The following is a 20,011-nucleotide window of genomic DNA, read 5'->3' on the forward strand; positions in this document are numbered from 1 at the left end:
TTTTTGGAAAGAGCATTTTAAATATAGTTAAATACTGAGGTCGGGTTTGGCCAAGTGGCTTACATTTGCTTGTTCACACACGAGAACGGCGTTGAAGGCGTGGTGTGACGTCACAACTGGGCGTGGCGCACACGTGGGAAGTTTGTATTCACTCCGGGGCCACTTTCACTCGGTACAGATTCGCGATGTTTTTGTGGTATGCAGTTTTTAAAAAACGCAAACACAACGACAGCACAGAGCAACTAATTTATTTTCAAGTCGCCCTGACAAATTAGGTTTTTTTTGAAAGAGCATTTTAAATAAAGTTAAATGCCGAGGAGATCCCGCAACCATGGTGTGGATAAACTGATGAGAAAATGGATGAAAAGGAGAAGCTAGTGAGTAAACATTGATGACTTTTAATCTCGACAGGGTCATCCTGTCCCTTGTGGGGGAAAAAAAAGCCCCAAAAGAGGAAGTTGACAATGCGAAGTCCTTCTGGGAAAGCTGTTACAGAAATGCACAGTACAAAAAGATTGCTGTACAGTATATCAAAGTACCATCTTCAAAAAAATCAAAATGGCCCGTACATTTTTGTTCCAAATGTTAGTGTTGTTTCAGTAATGCATACAGGTTTACGACAGGATTCCGTTTTTCTTCAGTTGGAACTGGGGCCTTAACGTGGAAGGTGCTGCAAACCCAAGTCCAATGACGTTTTGGTCAACAAAAATAAAACAGAATACAATCATTTGCTTATCGTGTCCAACATGCAGATATATTTAATTACAGAGACAAGACATTGAATGTTCAAGGAACGCTGGTACATGTTTCCAAAAAGCTGGGACAGGGTCAAGTTTACTTCACCTTTCATAAACGTTGGCAACTGATGACAGATTGGAGCTTTGTGGGTGTTTTTCTTTCCCACGATTGCTTAATGTTGTACAGCTTCAGCTGTCATATATAATTATCGGAGAGAGCAGGCCATGTTAAACATATTATATTGGTTCATAATTTGAACATTTACATATCCACCTGGTGGACAAAAATGAAAACCAGGAGTCACAATTGAAATCTTCAAGGATTGTATTTGCTTGCATGAAGCTAAGTGCAGTCCCCAAAATGTCATTTTCAACTTGACCTTTTGTCGCGAGGGAAAAAAGTGTGTCTAGCAGAGATGACAACGAAACTGCTTTATTCATTCAACACTGTGTTGAATGACTGGCATGAAAAAGCCCCTTGGATACAATCAGGCAAAAGGTGATGCACGAAATCTTACGCTGAGGCGCTTTCTTTATTTCATCAAGGCAGAGGTGATCAAACGGTTTTTGTGTGCTCATACACTACTATTACACAATGTTTGTAGATACAGTACACTCAATGTCAGTGTTTGATTTGTACATAAAACTGCATTACGGAAACAGACTGGAGCAGTTTGCAAGACAACCAACGACCATGTCGGACTTTTTGTCAATGCAAACTCATTCATTTATGTAAAACCATTTTAAAGCCCAACACGTGATAAACTAAATTTTTTATCACTCTTCTATCCCAGACATAAAACGTGCTATGCTGCTGCTCATAATAACCACATCTTTTACTAACAAAAACTTTTATTGAAGACGTCCCTCAAAGCTTTACACATTTCACCGTAGAGTATAAATAAAAGTATATTGTACCCAATAGCTTGAAAATTCGTTCTGTGTGGCACTTTTGTCAAATACTCTTCGCTGCGCCGCCTCCGGACTCACGACAAGGACGGGAACTTGAGCTCGGCGATGTCTACGTCGGGAGAGCTGCCTCCGCTGCGGTCGCTGTATGTGTCCCTGCAAAGTACGGGGACCGGCGTTACGGTGGCGAGGCCAATGGAGGAGATCAGTGGGATTTTGTGGTGGTTACCGTGGAGACAGCCGGCAACCCTTAGCCAGGTAGCTCTGGAGTTTTCCGGCGGAAGCCAGGAGGAGGCCGAAGTAGGGCGGGGACGGTTTGATGGGCCTGGAGGTGAACTCGGGGTGATACTGCACTCCGATGAAGTAGCAATGGTCTAAAAAGAAAGCAGAGAGGCACCGTTGTCACCCATTAAGCATCTGAACGCAAACAGCAATGCACGATGATGATACTCGGGTATAAATTCTTTATCCTCTGCAAAAAACGACTAATATTAATGCTGTAGTGAGAAGCAAAGAAAAGGAGTCGAGTCCACAGTATAGCACTGTACGTCCATCTTGTATTGCCCCCGCCCGGGTGGCTAAGGTAAGCACACCAGCATGAGAAGCAAAATGAAAGTGTGACAAAAACTGTTTTGATTATATTTTTACATCTATTTAATTCATGTCCATCTATGTGTTCATAAAGTATAATCTAGACTGCTATTGTTCTCATTTTAAAAAATGCAAAAACTTTTGCTTTTAAGAAAATGTATCAAAATTAATCGCTCAGATTCATAATTGCCCCCTTTTGTTTTTTACCACCATAGAGCGCTGTTTTTCACGTCGGTTACACTAGTAGTATTGTTGGAGGCTTGAATATGAAACCAAGCAAGCATTCCAGTACAATTTCTACACAGAAAAAAAAAACACTCTGGAGGTCAAACTTATTACTAACACACAAATTACAAATATGCTCTAAATCAGGGGTGTCCAAACTTTTTGCCAAGGGGGCCAGATTTTATGTGGTAAAATCTCGGGGGGCCGACCTTGGCTGACATTCTTTACATTGAACAACAATATTGTTCAACAAATTTTAGTAAGCCAGGCTGTTTCACATTTCCATTTTGATTTTAATTTCAACAATCTTAAGAATTTCTTTTGGTTCATTTGAAACAGGTATATCACATGCAACTGCTTATTCACTTGACTTTTTCTTAAACAGAAGTCTCCTGAGTGCAAATTGATTGATTTGAAACATAAAATGTATCACCAAGACTTTTCAATAGTCACAAAACCTTTGACTCGAACAACAGGGAAATGAACAAGCAATACACATATCCACAACTGCAAGGACCATTTGAAATATGACATATCAGTCAATATAAACACGGAGTGATGTCTTGTTAACTCGTGAGTGATGCCCTCTAGTGTCTAAATGCTATTACTCATTTAGTGAATGCTATTACTCATTTAGCCACTAGAGGGAAGCAGTACTCTATGAAACATCACTCACCAGTCTACGAGACCTCAGTCAATGCAACACGTGTTCCATTGCGCCCAAACTGCGGGCCAGACGGCACTGATTTTATGACAGGGGCCGAGGGCCGGATGAAATTCGACCGCGGGCCGGATTTGGCCCCCGGGCCGGACTTTGGACATGCCTGCTCTAAATACAAAATAAAAATTGATGCGGCAGACTAATAAAACAATGCCAATTTACCCCTGTAGGTTACAATACTTACAGGATACGATAAATAAAAATAAAATAAAGAAAGACCAATAAAGGACAAAGCAAAAGCACCACAACGGGTGAAAACAAATCGTTGAAAAAGCAAAGACATTCATTTTGAACAGTGACAGCAATAAGAGCAGAATGAATAGCAGCCACCCTTTGCCCAACATTAGTGTTGGAAGTGGAGGCGTTGGTGAATCTTTTAACAAGCCTCGGCCCGAGCCAAGGACAAAGCCATTAAAGTGTTGCGGCGCAAGCGTTTAACACAGTGAAAAAGTGTTTTTCTGCGCCGATGGCCTTGAGGGAAAGTCGGCACCCTCTCAGCTTCATCTGATAACAAATGTGACCGGAACAAACTTCGGCAAGTCATCGCAAAGAGGCCGGACAGTAGTTTGAGATTGGGGTGAAAATTGCAAGCGCGGTACACGAAAGAACACAAGTGAGCGGCCATCGATCGTCACGGCTTAATCGAACAACGCTCAAATTTGACATCAACGAAGAGCACCGCAACTCCTGTAAACTACGGTGATATTCATCTTTTTTTTTTCTTGCCGGGGGATTATCTTTTGCATGTGAGTGTTGTTGGTGTTCTGTTATCACATGGTTACGACCGCTTGTGTTGGAATGCAAGTCGTTTAAAAGTTTCAAGAGTTGTCAGGACATCCATGCTAGTTTAACTTGACAAAAAAAAAAAAGTTGTGTAAAACTAACATGCTCTGTCTGTAAATTCATATCTTTGTAATTGTGAGTATGAAGGAAGTTAAAAAAAAGTTGTTTTATTCTTTATTCTGTGTTTTTTTTTAATATAAATCGATTATCCAAATTTAGCCAATCAAGCCACATATCTCGACGACGGCCACTTGTGTCCTGTCGGGTGGGAATCAAAGCCTGGATGGCACGAAACCACGAAAATTGAAACGAAAAGTTACTATACGCTGATTGTGGCCCTTGTGCATCTTGCCCTACCGTGATATCAAATCGAAAGTCAACAAACTCGAACTTGTGTATTAAATTTTTGCCATTGTTAAATACAGACCAGCCTCATTTTCCGCAGCTGGCTAAGGTAAAGATTTTCCTTTCACAAAAGCACTTAAAAATAATTCTCCACGCCAGGTCTTGACTGGATACTGTAATGCACATTATTTCGGAGTTGAAAATTCCTTCCTCAAATGTCTCCAGTTGGTCCAAAATACTGCTGCTCCGCCTAACTAGAGCTTGTAGGAGGGAGCACATAACCCCGATTCTGGCACCCCCCTCGCATTTTAGAGCTTATTTTAAAGATCATTCATTCATTCATTCATCTTCCGAGCCGCTTGATCCTCACTGGGATCACGGGGGTGCTGGAGCCTATCCCAGCTGTCTTCGGGCAGTAGGCGGGGGACACCCTGAATCGGTTGCCAGCCAATCGCAGGGCACACAGAAACGAACAACCACTCACACTCACACCTGGGGACAATTTGGAGTGTTCAATCAGCCTGCCATGCATGTTTTTGGAATGTGGGAGGAAACCGGAGCACCCGGAGAAAACCCACGCAGGCCCGGGGAGAACATACAAACTCCGCACAGGGAGGCCGGAGCTGGAATCGAACCCGGTACCTCTGCACTGTGAAGCCCACGTGCTAACCACTGGACTACCGGGCTGCCCTATTTTTTATTATTTTTATTTTTTTTAAAGATCATTTTGTTTTTAAATCTTTGGTCTCGCCTTAGGTCAGGAGCAGATGCTCGGGAGAAATAAGATGAGCCTGAGAGGCGGTCAAGGCTTTTCCGCTGCCGGTCACTCCCTTTGGAATGACCTTCTGTTAAATGTTAAAGCACGCTCTCTGTCAGATTTTTTTATTTTTGGCTTTCAACTCAGTATGAGACTTGGCAATGAGTGTTTTGGGGGGTTACTGGTTCTGTGTTTTTAATTTATTGTTCTTACTTGTTGTACAGCACTTTGATGCAACTGTGGTTGTTTTTAATGAGATCAATAAATAAGCTTGAGTTGGGTTGAATCGATCAGGCGGGGGCCCTGTTAGATATCACTTAACTATCTTCAACCATGACCAACTACACATTCTTGCTGCTGGAGGCTGTAAATCTCCCCAGTGTGGGACGAATAAAGGATATCTTATCTTAAATTACGTCACAATCGAGTCACGTCGATGGCGTGCACCGCAAATGGGGCATTGCAACAGTTGTCGCTCAACCCTGATTGGTTTATTGAATCGCTTAAGAAGTTTGTGCTTCGGTGATGCCATTGTGATGAACTCACCCTCCAACTGAATGATCTCCATCCGCTCCCCCTCCACGTCCTGGCCGACAAACTGCAGGCCTTTCTCTTCAAAGTGGTGCTTGAGCTCAGGGTTCACCTGCAGCGAGAGGGCCGGATCAAATCATCTCGGAAACGAGCAAGTCAAAAGACTTTGCCGATCGATAGCGTCGGATTACATCAGAGCCTCGAGATTAAAACGGGGTTGATTAAAGAGGGCCTTCACACCCCCCCCCCTCGACCCCCCACATCGTCGAGGGCCCCGCGGCTCACCTCAAATCGGTGTCTGTGCCGCTCGTCAACATGGTCCGCGTCTCCGTAGAGTTTTCCTGCAAGGGTTTGACGAGGCCAATTCATTACAAGTGGCTTGAACGAAACTGCAAAGATTAGCACAGCCGTCCCCGAGGGTGCACGTACTCAGCACACTGTTTTGGGTTTTGAAGATGGTGCGCCTCAGGCCGAGCCGCATCGTGCCTCCCATCTGGCCCGGGTTATGCTCTGGCATGTCGATCACCTGCAGAGTACCAACTATTGCGTTTAAAACTTTGCGCCGTACCAAAAAATATTTTTAAAAAAATGATCACAATGAAAGCGGCAAGCACTGACGAACAAGTTGTTTTCCTTTGCAAACTCCCAATAGGATTCAACTTTGGGGTCATGTCCCACCATCATTCGACGGCCCCCGCCATTCGCGAAATTTATTTAGGTCAACTATTATGTAACCTGGCGGCCCGGTAGCCCAGTGGTTAGCACGTCGGCTTCACAGTGCAGAGGTACCGGGTTCGATTCCAGCTACGGCCTCCCTGTGTGGAGTTTGCATGTTCTCCCCGGGCCTGCGTGGGTTTTCTCCGGGTGCTCCGGTTTCCTCCCACATTCCAAAAATATGCATGGCTGGCTGATTGAACACTCTAAATTGTCCCTAGGTGTGAGTATGAGTGCGAATGGTTGTTCGTCTCTGTGTGCCCTGCGATTGGCTGGCAACCGATTCAGGGTGTCCCCCGCCTACTGCCCGAAGACAGCTGGGATAGGCTCCAGCACCCCCCGCGACCCTAGTGAGGAGGCGGCCCGGTAAGTCCAGTGGTTAGCACTTTGGCTTCACAGTGCAGAGGTACCGGGTTCGATTCCAGCTCTGGCCTCCCTGTGTGGAGTTTGCATGTTCTCCCCGGGCCTGCGTGGGTTTTCTCCGGGTGCTCCGGTTTCCTCCAATATTCCAAAAACATGCGTGGCAGCCTGATTGAACTCTCTAAAAAAATTGTCCCTAGGTGTGAGTGTGGGCGTGGATGGTTGTTCGTCTCTGTGTGCCCTGCGATTGGCTGGCAACCGATTCAGGGTGTCCCCCGCCTACTGCCCGAAGACGGCTGGGATAGGCTCCAGCACCCCCCGCGACCCTAGTGAGGAGGCGGCCCGGTAAGTCCAGTGGTTAGCACTTTGGCTTCACAGTGCAGAGGTACCGGGTTCGATTCCAGCTCTGGCCTCCCTGTGTGGAGTTTGCATGTTCTCCCCGGGCCTGCGTGGGTTTTCTCCGGGTGCTCCGGTTTCCTCCAATATTCCAAAAACATGCGTGGCAGCCTGATTGAACTCTCTAAAAAAATTGTCCCTAGGTGTGAGTGTGGGCGTGGATGGTTGTTCGTCTCTGTGTGCCCTGCGATTGGCTGGCAACCGATTCAGGGTGTCCCCCGCCTACTGCCCGAAGACGGCTGGGATAGGCTCCAGCACCCCCCGCGACCCTAGTGAGGAGGCGGCCCGGTAAGTCCAGTGGTTAGCACTTTGGCTTCACAGTGCAGAGGTACCGGGTTCGATTCCAGCTCTGGCCTCCCTGTGTGGAGTTTGCATGTTCTCCCCGGGCCTGCGTGGGTTTTCTCCGGGTGCTCCGGTTTCCTCCAATATTCCAAAAACATGCGTGGCAGCCTGATTGAACTCTCTAAAAAAATTGTCCCTAGGTGTGAGTGTGGGCGTGGATGGTTGTTCGTCTCTGTGTGCCCTGCGATTGGCTGGCAACCGATTCAGGGTGTCCCCCGCCTACTGCCCGAAGACGGCTGGGATAGGCTCCAGCACCCCCCGCGACCCTAGTGAGGAGGCGGCCCGGTAAGTCCAGTGGTTAGCACTTTGGCTTCACAGTGCAGAGGTACCGGGTTCGATTCCAGCTCTGGCCTCCCTGTGTGGAGTTTGCATGTTCTCCCCGGGCCTGCGTGGGTTTTCTCCGGGTGCTCCGGTTTCCTCCAATATTCCAAAAACATGCGTGGCAGCCTGATTGAACTCTCTAAAAAAATTGTCCCTAGGTGTGAGTGTGGGCGTGGATGGTTGTTCGTCTCTGTGTGCCCTGCGATTGGCTGGCAACCGATTCAGGGTGTCCCCCGCCTACTGCCCGAAGACGGCTGGGATAGGCTCCAGCACCCCCCGCGACCCTAGTGAGGAGGCGGCCCGGTAAGTCCAGTGGTTAGCACGTTGGCTTCACAGTGCAGAGGTACCGGGTTCGATTCCAGCTCCGGCCTCCCTGTTTGGAGTTTGCATGTTCTCCCCGGGCCTGCGTGGGTTTTCTCCGGGTGCTCCGGTTTCCTCCCACATTCCAAAAACATGCACGGCAGGCTGATAGAACACTCTAAATTGTCCCTAGGTGTGAGTGTGAGTGCGAATGGTTGTTCGTTTCTGTGTGCCCTGCGATTGGCTGGCAACCGATTCAGGGTGTCTCCCGCCTACTGCCCGAAGACGGCTGGGATGGGCTCCAGCACCCCCCGCGACCCTAGTGAGGATCAAGCGGCTCGGAGGATGAATGAATGAATGAATGAATGAATATTATGCAACCTTTGTGGAATACATAATAATTGAATCATTTGAGTCATTATTAAAAATATTACGAGAGTTTTCAAATTGCGTGGCGGCCTACGGCAAATTTTTTCCTCATCAACCGTCCCCGTTGCCTCATCCCCACTGCGACTCACAATCGTCAATTATTCATATCTGTACACAGCATACCCGCATACTTTTCTCAGTGGTTGGTGTGAATATGATTGCACACAGGAGGACAAACCTACCACAGGGTACTTGGAGTCCGGGTTGAACTCCGTGGAGTTGGCGTCTGAGAAAAGAAAGCAAATTTTCTTGCCAAATGAAGACGGGATTAAACGTCGGCGTGTTCGTAATCTCTCACCTTCCCAGCCGAGAACGTTGCGGGCGAACTCGCAAACAGCCAGCTGCATGCCCAGACACACACCTGCACGGATGCGTGACAAGACAGCATTTTTTTTTTGCTGAATGAGTACAATCGAATGACATTGTTGCAACTTGAGAGGCTGTATTAAAAAGTCGGCCCACACAATTAATAAAGTTGAATTGTTGCCCATTGTTGGGGCGGCCAACACGCCAATGGAGCACTTGTGTTGGATTTTATCGACGAGTGTTGCTATTGTGTAGAGCGCTTGCTTGCCTGCTTACCTAGGAAGGGTTTATTCTGTTTTCTTGCCCAGTTTATCGCCAACATCTTGCCTTCTGTGCCTCTCACACCAAAACCGCCGGGCACCAACACACCACTGTGGTGAAACATTTAGTCACATTTAGCACGAACAAAACCCTGAAAATAGCAACGTGATCAGTGGCCGCCAACCTTGTACAAAGTGCTAAAAATCATGAAATGTATTCGTCAAACTCTTCCAAAAACCTGCCATAGCAAGATAGTTGTTTTTTTTAAACCGCAACTTGAAGGTGGTTTTTTTAAAAGGTGATATACAGTTCTCCGAAGAAGCCATTTTTTGGACCCCTCCCCCCCAAAAAGGCACATTGCTACTATGTTATGCTCAAATTGGCAAGATAAAACTTAAAAGGGCTCAAAAAGTAGTACGTAAAAGTCAGTGTGAGTGATTGTACAGGACACAAAAAGTCCTCTGGAATGCCAAGAGCGAAATTATACAACCACATACAACCCCCCCGCTTATTTATGAGCATGCGCTTCCATCCCGCGGTAAAAAAGGGAACAGTGAGTTTTGTTGGACGCACTGATTGTCCTCCAATCACCCAACGTGCAGTAAATTGATTGCTCGGTGAAAGTGTCAATACCGTGAGCTAAAATTCTTTCGGCAAAGTACATCGGTGAAAAATGTTATGTTCTAAACCAGCACGGTAGTGGCTCTCTGCTGCCCTCATGTGGCGACAACAAACACGACCGATTAAAATGCACTCACTCGGAACTGCAGAGTTTTTGCCAGGCCTCGTGATATTTCACCGGCTCCTCCTGCAAAGTGGCCTGCTCCAGGTCGGCCGAGTCTATGTACTGGAACGGGCGACGGGCGTCACATTTTAAACACGTCGTAAGTCCAACATGGCGAGAGCCGTCGCCATACCTTGACTTCCAGCTTGTGACTGATGGCGAGCGCCGAGTGCTCCAGGGCCTTGATGACGGACGTGTACGAGTCCGACAGCTTTGTGTATTTCCCCACCAGCGCGATGGAAACGTGCTGCAGCAGACGGTCGGATCTGGAATGTGAATGAGGACGTTGGAGAATAAACGTCAGCGTGGATTCAAGTTGAACGTCGCAACATTTTGTGGCAGCTGCTCGACTGAGCTCATTCAATCATTTTTCTACTCGGCATTACGTTGGCTTTTTTTCCTTGCGTCAAATATGCTTAACACGGTCTAGCGAGATGGCTTTTATAATACATACACTGCAGGAGAGACTCTTTAAGATGCGGAATGGGGACGGCGGCGATTGCATAAGTGCGCCTTGTGTCGGTTCTAATAAATGACGGCCCTTAAATGAGCACTTCATCTCAAACATTTTGTCTTTTCCTTCAGCTACACGGAGAGCATTTGAAAGGGAAGAGAGAGCAATCACATAAGTGCAACAAGGGAACCGGGGCCGCCTTCTGTAATAAACGATTATAGCCGCTTCATTTCACGTTTGAAAAAAAAAAGAAACTCTCCGTTTGCTTCAGGACTCTCACATTTCACCACGGCGTCAAAGTTATGGGGCCACAAAATTATTGTTTTATACCCCGCGCAATTCATCTTTTCCTTTCTTCTGTGTAACAGCATTTCATATTCTTTTTATTTTTCACCCGAGGCCGCCGTCTTCGGCCGTGCGTTTTCGAGAGCAGTTGCCCCTCGGTGAGGTCAGTGGCGAGCTTTGTACGAGAGTCGGGGGGGGGGGGGGGGGGGGGGGGAATTACTCGCCTCTCGGCCATCTCCTTCCATTTGGAGAGCATCTTCCTGGGCCTCATCTCCACGGGCAGGTTGAGCCTGTGGCAGAAGTAGCTGACAACGCCCTGGTCCTCCAGCAGCAGAGGCACTCGGTACACCGAACTCACGTCGTGGACGCAGATCACCTGCAAGAACGAACCGTTTATTGATTGACGTGCTGCCGACATTCAGTGGCGGTTCTGGATCAATTTCACTAAGGGGGCCGGGCTGGGGCACATTCAACCCAGGGCTAAAAAGACAGATTCAACATCTCACATGACTTTTTATTTCTTCAAACTTTGAAATTGTAGTCATAACATTACATTCATTCATTCATCTTCCTAACCGCTTGATCCTCACTAGGGTCGCGGGGGGTGCTGGAGCCTATCCCAGCTGTCTCCGGGCAGTAGGCGGGGGACACCCTGAATCGGTTGCCAGCCAATCACAGGGCACACAGAGATGAACAACCATCCGCGCTCACACTCACACCTAGGGACAATTTAGAGTGTTCAATCAGCCTGCCATGCATATTTTTGGAATGTGGGAGGAAACCGGAGCACCCGGAGAAAACCCACGCAGGCCCGGGGAGAACATGCAAACTCCACACAGGGAGGCCGGAGCTGGAATCGAACCCGGTACCTCTGCACTGTGAAGCCGACGTGCTAACCACTGGACTACCGGGCCGCCCCTCATAACATTACAGTGATGAGAAAAAAAAACAGTATTAGGAGGGCTAAAATGTCTGCAAGCGTAACAATACGCCGTGTCCATCTGTTGAGAATATCAAGCCAGGGGATGATATGGTACCAGCCTGCCGGGTACAAAAATTGCAAATACACTGAAGCTATTGATGATATTGATGTTTTACATGCATATAATTATCCAAATTTTAAAAGGCAATGTCTTATATATTGATCCTGTTAAATAAAAATAAAAAGGGAGACTAAAAAAGTTACACACACACACGGATAGATAGATAGCATCTATCTAGCTAGCTAGCCAGCTAGCTAGATAGCATCTATCTAGCTAGCTAGCTGGCTAGCTAGATAGCATCTATCTAGCTAGCCGGCTAGCTAGCTATTTCTAGTGTGTTCATGTGTGTTATAGTCCTCCGGTGCCGCTTGATTTATTTGGTTTGTTTGTTTTTTGGGTATTTAACCGTTCAATAAACGGCACTAAAGGGTCCCACGAGAATGTTAAATCGCGCACTTTAGTTCCACTTTTCGCATCGGCGACTTGGCGCGACTGCGTAATCTACGTTCGGAGGGGGGGCCAGAATCAGTGCTACAGGGGCACTGGCCCCCGTTGGCCCTCCCGCAGAACCGCCACTGCCGACATTCCGTTCAATAACTGGCACGAAAGATCCGCCCCTTTTATCACCTGAGTGGGCTCCACGTGACAAAACATGGAGATCTTCTCCTTCACCGCCGTTTCCAAGGGCGTTGCGCAGCGGCACATGATCTGAAGCACAGAATTGGGACTTTTCTTTTTGCACGTGTATCCAGTTTTGACAGCATCGATTTGTCTCGCCGCTCGTATTTTTTGCCTCACCAGGTCGGGAGACAAGCCGAGGCCTCTGAGCTCCCGCACGCTGTTTTGTGTCGGCTTGGTTTTCTGCTCTCCCGTCGTGTTTGGCTGGAGATAAAAACAAAGGCGGAGGTGAGGGAGAGAATCATCAAATTAAATAATTTTGCACAACAAATATCAACTCCAGTTTTTTTTTACACATGCAATGCTGTATTAAAACAATTTTGTTTTGTAAAACATGAGTTTATTCCTGTTTGGCACTCCCGGCCTTTAACAAGCCACAATTATTCAGTCAGATCTCGGAAACACTGTGAAGGTCCTTTAATTTTTTATTGAATATATTTACCAGTGACATTTTGAGTCGGCTTTTCAGATGGATTTGATTTATTAAAAACCAAGCGTCCCAATTATTCAACCTCTTGTCGTTCCGCGCTGCATTTCACAAGCATTTTCACAAAGACATTTTGTTGGAGGATTACTGCAGTTTTCTTTTTGTTGAGTGAATCAATGTAGTCTATTGATTTTGAACCAGCAGTTTAAATAAAAAATGGAAAACTATTAAGCTGTATATTAAGAGAAAAGCATTTTTGCAATACACCATTGTATTTCGTTCCACTCGTTTTGTTATATTTATTATATATATATTATATAATATAATATTTATATTATATAATATTATATATTATATATATAATATATATATTTATTATTATATTTATTGTTTATGAATGATTTATTTTAAATTATTAGAAATAAATACAAACTAATGTGATCCAAATTTGCATTTCATAATGTTCAAGCCCCCGTACCCCCAAAAAGTTTTAATATACAGTCAAACCTCGGTTTTCGAACGTCTTTGTTATTGACCAAATCGGTTTTCGACCAAAAATTTGGAGATTTTTATGCCTCGGGTGACGACCGAATTTGGGTTCTCGAATAAACTGAGTCACTTGAATGCGTCACTTGACTCCTCTTGCATTCCTTACACAAGGAAGTGACGCTTCCTCGTGTAGCGTTCCATTGTGAACAGACGTGTTTAATAAAGTTTTGGTTTTCAAACAGCCTTCTGGAACGGATTATGGTTGAAAACCGAGGTACGACTGTATTTTTGTTAATTGGCAAATCATGAAAAATCTGAAATGGAGTCTTGAACCTTCATTTTTAAATGTTCACAAAAATAACAATGACGAACTTGTTGGAAGCCTTTTCTGAAGGGTTTGAAGAAGACTGAAACAGCAGCGAGGGAGGGGGGTGCGGTGTAGTCACTCACCTGCGGCACGAGGCTCACGTGGATGTTGCAGAAGTTCTCCCTCTTCACCTTGAATTGAAACTGCCTAAAGGCCTCAATGAACGGCATGCTCTCGATGTCTCCCACCGTGCCCCCCAGCTGCGGACACCGCACACCGGCTTTAGGGCGCATTGTATCATCGCGACAGGGCCGAGACCGATTTTGATGTTCAACATTTTAATCAGATGGCATCATGCGTCTCGAAATGTATTTTGACATCACTTTAAATGTCTTCACTCCGGCCCATCGGTTTTTTGACATATTGTCATTTTTGTCTGTTTGTTTCACCCGTAAAAGCTTGCGCAACACTGAGGTGATTTTGCGTGTGTGTGTGTGTGTGTGTGTGTGTGATAAACAACCGAGACAAATATCAAGATGAACCGACCGCAATTTCGCTTTGTTTTGGACTGAAGACATTGAGTGATATTCACAGCCGGCTCCGACAGCGGCCTACCCAATCGTGCAGCAGATTGCCGACAGATGCGCGCGCTTCACCGCCTCAGGCAATGCACCAAAGCAAAACATTCAGTTTCCCTACAGCATGGCTCACACGGCACTTTTTTAAAAAACCCAGTTTAGGCCACAAAGTGTATAAAAACCAAGCCAACTGACCTCTATGACACAAACTTGAGGCTCGACGCCATCCCCGTCCACGGGAACCTTGGCCTGATTCATCACCCATTCCTGGATCGCATCGGTGATGTGAGGAACCACTGGACGGGGTGGAAGAGACACAATTCTAAGCTTCGCATGCCCACTGATATGGGCATAAAACATAAATGCATTGTTATTGTGGTCTATTTTAACTCATAGAATCTTTTATTTATTTATCCATCCATCATCTACGGCTTATCCGGGGCCGGGTCGCGGGGGCAACAGCTTTAGCAGGGAAGCCCAGACTTCCCTCTCCCTAGCTACTTCGTCCAGCTCTCCCCGGGGGATCCCGAGTCGTTCCCAGGCCAGCTGGGTGACATAGTCTCTCCAGCGTGTCCTGGGTCTTCCTCGGGGTCTCCTCCCGGTGGGACATGCCCGGAACACCTCACCAGGGAGGCGCTCAGGAGGCATCCGAATCAGATGCCCAAGCCACCTCATCTGGCTCCTCTCGATGTGGAGGAGAAGCGGCTCGACTCTGAGCCCCTCCCGGATGACCGAGCTTCTCACCTTATCTCTAAGGGAGAGCCCGGACACCCTGCGGAGAAAACTCATTTCGGCCGCTTGTAACCGGGATCTCGTTCTTTCGGTCACGACCCATAGCTCGTGACCATAGGTGAGGGTTGGAACGTAGATCGACCAGTAAATTGAGAGCTTCGCCCTTTGGCTCAGCTCCTTCTTCACCACTACAGACCGATACAACGTCCGATTTTATTTATTTATTTAAGCTATTTACATGATTAATACATTGAACGTTCTTTGGGTTAAAATATAGATCCTTTTTTTTCTCAATTGTAAGCCTAATATTTAAAAATTTATCATTTTCAGTACTTGAAAAAATATACACTATCAACTGTAATTACATGAATGTGCCATTAAGCATCCTATGTATCTTTATAAAGTAAATCCATTTTCCATGTATGTATTTATTTCACGTAAAATCATTTTCTTTCTTTTGAACACAAAATATTTAATGACAATTAATGGACTTTATAAAAGACTGCTGTGTAAATATACGGTAACACATTAGCACTGAGTGGGGTAAAAATCCGTCGTCTGAATTTCAAATTCAAAGCTTTGTCAGTTCCCCACCAAACATTAAATATTATGATTCACATTTCAAGCTCCCTAAATAAAAGTAGCCGAGTCAACTGGCATCATGACACGGCTGATTTACGTCTAAATGCGCAATAAGGGCTCATTTAAACAAATGACAGCAAAGGTTAAACTAAATAAAGAAACAAACAAAGGCCCCAAAGCTAAATTATTAGCGGTTTCTCACCTTGCACGGTCTTGCCCAGGTAATCTCCTCTCCTCTCCTTGTTGATGACCGACTGGTAGATCTTCCCCGTGGTCAGGTTGTTGTCCCTCGTCAGGCGGATATCCAAGAAACGCTCGTAGTTGCCCAAGTCCAGATCCACCTCACCGCCATCATCCAGCACAAAAACCTCACCTTATATGCACACGGAGAATACATTAGTGTGGCTCTTGGAACAAAAGTAGCATCCATCTTGTCAAATATTAACCGCGCGGCACAAAACTAGGCTTTAAGTAACCGAGACGTCCGGTTGACTGACCATGCTCATAAGGCGAGAAAGTGCCGGCGTCTATGTTGATGTACGGGTCAATTTTGATGGCTGTGACATGAAGGCCGCATGACTTGAGGAGCGTGCCCACGCTGCTGGCGATGATGCCCTTGCCGATGCCGGAAATCACACCGCCGGTGACTAGGATGTACTTCATAGTGGCATAGGAGATCTGGACGGAGAGCAGACATGGTATCGACGATCAACATGAGTATAAGAGCCAAAATAACAAGCTAGAAAGGGCGAACAAATATACACACGGGCACTTCACACAAGTCATTGAACTCAACCTTTTGGTATTTGATGACAAAAATGAATGTTAGGCAATGTAAGCAAATTGTAATGGCAGTAGTAGTACACAGGCTATAACGTAGTAGTAAGTAGATGCATCAGGAGAGAAGCAGAACTACTGTATACTTTCACTTTCACTTGGGACTGTGCACAACATGCATTCAAGGACTGTCAACAAAACAAACACATATGGGGTATTCGTTTCAAATGTTGAAACCTAACCCCAAGATTCAACTAGATGGTTACAAAGTAATACGTTCACGTCTTTGAACAAAAACAAAAAAATTGAGAATGGGACAAGATTGTTAGGGAATAATGTGGAATAAATCTGCCCTTTCAATCTACGGAATCAATAATTTTCTCTGTTGAGTCAGTTTTCTCCGCAGGATCAATACATTTTTTTCTTTTCTTTGTAGATTCCTTGGGGCATTGTTTAACCGTGTGATGATCACTGTTGGTCAGATGACTTTGATTTACTATGCTTGAGTTACATTCGCTTGCATACAGTGCAGCACACACGCAAACAAACAATGTTCTTGTGACTCTGGGTTAAGGCTTGACTGTGTTGACCGTTTATGGATATTTCAACCATCCTTAATCTAAAAAAAAAAATATGCGGCACTTCATCAGGGGTGCCCAGATCCGGTCCTCGAAAGTTTGTTTGTTGATTGAACATATAAAACATACAATACAATAATAAATTGAATAAATAAAGTGAAAGTGAAAGCTCCATAAGCAGACCGTTTTAGATGTCTCCCTCCGCCGCCAAAACACCTGATTCAAATGATCAGGAGAATCCTTACGAGGCTGCCTTCTGCAAAGATTGCCGATGCACGAGGTAAACTTGTAAAACAGGCTGGATAAGGGCTCTCGCGGACCGCACTTGGGCATCATTGTACTACGTGTACGCAGACGTCGTTCAAGGTGGCATATTTTGGAAAGCACGGAAATGAAATGGCGGGAGTTTGACTTAGTTTAGCGGGTGTTCCCCACTTTTGCAACGCAGGCACGCCGGTAAGACATTCACGATTTGGTCTTCGTTTTTAAACGCTAATGGACTCTATTTTAGTTACTGTGATATTACGGCAATTAATTCAAACTCGAATTACGTTAGCGTGCTAGTGGGAAGCGCTCATTGTCAAAAGATTTGAGGCGTCCGCACGTCAACGTGTGCGCAAATCAACGTCGGCATACTTACCAAGCGACTACAAATCAACAGTCGTGTGGCGTCGAATGGATGCGATGCGTTTATCTGGGTTATTTGAGCCTTTTGTTGAATATCCGAGGGCTGTTTTGCACGCTGACAACAACACGTGCAGGACAAGCTGACTTTCCTGGACGTTCTTCTTCGACTACACTTCTCACCGACTTTCCGGAGTTTCTTTACGCTACTGCCCCCTACAGATTTAGTATTTTTTTCTTTTTTGTTATTGAGACTAAATTAAACAATGACAAACACACAAATGTATAACGAAATTTATAAACACCAATGCAACACGAGAAATAAGCATGGTAAACTTTCATCCGCGGTTAACAAGAGAAAACTCAAGAAACGCTTTTATTGTTCCACTGGTGAAAGGAGACTGATTCTATCCTCGTTCATGTACAACTGCTTAGATTAGAACGACAATGCACATACAAGAATAGTCGTTACGATTGTATAACTGTTTATTTTTCATGTTCTGTGTTCTATGATATTATTTTTGTTATTTTATGTTCACTGCTCTGCAAAGCGCTTCGTTACAGCTGCAGCTATTGTGAAATAACTACATGAACAAAAATGTATTTATTGTATTCTATATTCATTTCAATGTCTTTACATTTAGATTATCTCTAAAACTAATATATACATTTAGAATGTAAATATATACATTTTAAATGTTAAAAAAAGTAAAATTTGCCCAATAACTGCATAATACTGATCACAAAGGACAAAGACTTGTCACCAAAGACAAAACTTGTAGACGAGAAAAATAAATTACAACATTTGCCTTTTTGCGCCTGCTAATATTTAGCATATATTTATTTTCTAATTTATGCGATTGTTTAAAATTTTAAAAAGTATTTTACTTCAGCCGCTGCTGTGACATCATCTTACCAAGCTTCTTTACTTCCTGAGTTACTTATTTACTTCCTGAGTCACTCACCGGGCTCCTCTATACCACGCCTCTTTCAAAATCGGCCAATCAGAAGCTCGTCCCAAAAATCTTCCGGAATGGAAGATAATAGGCATGGTTTTCATTCGACATCTTTATTAAAGTACCGCAAACGGAGTGCTTCCAGGTTAGCGTGCGTTCATTATTGTCGTCTTTGTAAAACTAATGGACTATTTTTATGGTCCAAACACCCTATTTCACTATATGTTTGTAGTTCTAAATTTGACTCGAATATTCACCACTAGATGGCAGAGAACTTCCATGATATGTTGCCTGAAATGCTGAGCCAACAATGGGTTCGGCTATTCGCACGTCGTAGAAAGGTGTCGCTGATGGTGTAGTTCAGGCATGTTTTGCTCCGGTCATGGAGGGCCACTGTCTTTTCCATCTCTCTGGGCTGCAACACACCTGATTCAGATGATCAGCTCATCAGCCAGCTCTGAAGCAGCATTATAACAATCCTTGATTATTTGAATCTTGAGGACCGACTTTGGGCACCCCTGCTGTAGTTAAACTCGCCTGACTTGTGAGCGGGCTGCGTGGAATCCGTTCCAACTCAGTGACGGTGTGAATGGTTGTTTGTCTCGATAAAAGTGCCTTGCGAATGACTGACAACCATTTCAGTGTGTAGTCTACCTTGCACCCAAAGTCAGCTGGGAGAGGTGTTGAGTATGGATGGATGGCTAATGAAGGCGAAGCGAGACATCGTGTGACACAGGGATTTGTGTTATTGTTCCAGGAGGTAATCTCTGCGGTTAAGTGACGCCTAATAAAATCAACCGGTGCTCCCCAAAATGTCACTCATGCCACACAGATTGAGACGTTAAGCGTCTCCCTTAATGTATAGACTACTCTGGTGCATGCTCCAGATTTCTAATCCTGCACCAGTCTCGATCTAATTAAAGGCCTCATCCTCGCCACCTCATTTTGAAAAGTCCCTCCTTTCAATTACTGATGACAAGTGAGCAACGACACACATTAACCTCCTACGTGAAGAGCTCCTTTGGCTGCCCACCATCTCTCCCTGCAAGTACACGGTGGTAGGCGGGCAATCCAAAGGCAGGTCCACCTCTTTGGAATGTGCTAATCGCATTTAAGCAAAGATGATGACAACACGATACTTTGTCATGCCACGTTTTTGCAATATGTTTTGGTCACGTGACCTAGCATTGACCAAGTCCGCTGCAAGGGCACGTGCTGGGCTGTTAATTATTGTCTATACCTGTTTGCCACGTGACCTTTAGGAGCTTCCTGCAAGAGAGAACAACAAGATTGACAAAATTTCAGAAATGGATGATGATGATGATGATGATAATCATCCACTTCAAATGACTGCAGGCGAGGCACCTCTCAAGCGGGAGATGTGACCTAATTTTCGCACCTATTTCACGTTGAAGCTCATATAAAATTGATTGACTTTGCCACTATTATAGCGGACACCGGGCTGTCGTAATGTGATCGCGCCGGTGACGGCTACGCTCAGCGAGGTTTATGGAGATATTAAAATGGAGCAAATTAAAAGTGAAATTGCATTCGTCTTTGCACGGTCTGATGCAGAGTAGCTGCAGCGTCAATCTAAATAAACGGATGTTTGCGAATGTTCCCCGGAGGGATTTGTCTCCTAACCCTCTGCCGTAACTAAAGCATGGTACACACAGGCTGATAATTTCACCCTTCTGATCAAATTTAGCAAAGGTCTGATTTTCAGATGTCTCTAAAATATTGTCCTAA

General features: G+C 45.2%; 1 protein-coding gene across 1 annotated transcript; it reads right to left on the bottom strand.

Annotated features, from left to right (window-relative positions):
- Window positions 1–838: 838 nt before the first annotated feature.
- LOC127600540 (CTP synthase 1) lies at window positions 839–17,478 on the bottom strand. Its single transcript, XM_052065200.1, has 18 exons — window positions 17,323–17,478; window positions 15,825–16,005; window positions 15,530–15,700; window positions 14,209–14,309; window positions 13,579–13,695; window positions 12,333–12,416; window positions 12,162–12,242; window positions 10,776–10,927; window positions 9,946–10,078; window positions 9,787–9,875; window positions 9,044–9,138; window positions 8,760–8,822; window positions 8,644–8,687; window positions 6,029–6,125; window positions 5,885–5,940; window positions 5,615–5,711; window positions 1,876–2,020; window positions 839–1,802 (listed from the first exon to the last, which is right to left on the bottom strand). Exons 2-18 carry the CDS (start codon window positions 15,988–15,990, stop codon window positions 1,724–1,726), a joined length of 1,770 nt encoding a protein of 589 aa, XP_051921160.1. The 5' UTR covers window positions 15,991–16,005; window positions 17,323–17,478; the 3' UTR covers window positions 839–1,723.
- Window positions 17,479–20,011: the final 2,533 nt, after the last annotated feature.

The sequence above is a fragment of the Hippocampus zosterae genome, chromosome 5 (assembly GCF_025434085.1).
Source record: "Hippocampus zosterae strain Florida chromosome 5, ASM2543408v3, whole genome shotgun sequence".
Lineage (NCBI taxonomy): Eukaryota > Metazoa > Chordata > Actinopteri > Syngnathiformes > Syngnathidae > Hippocampus > Hippocampus zosterae.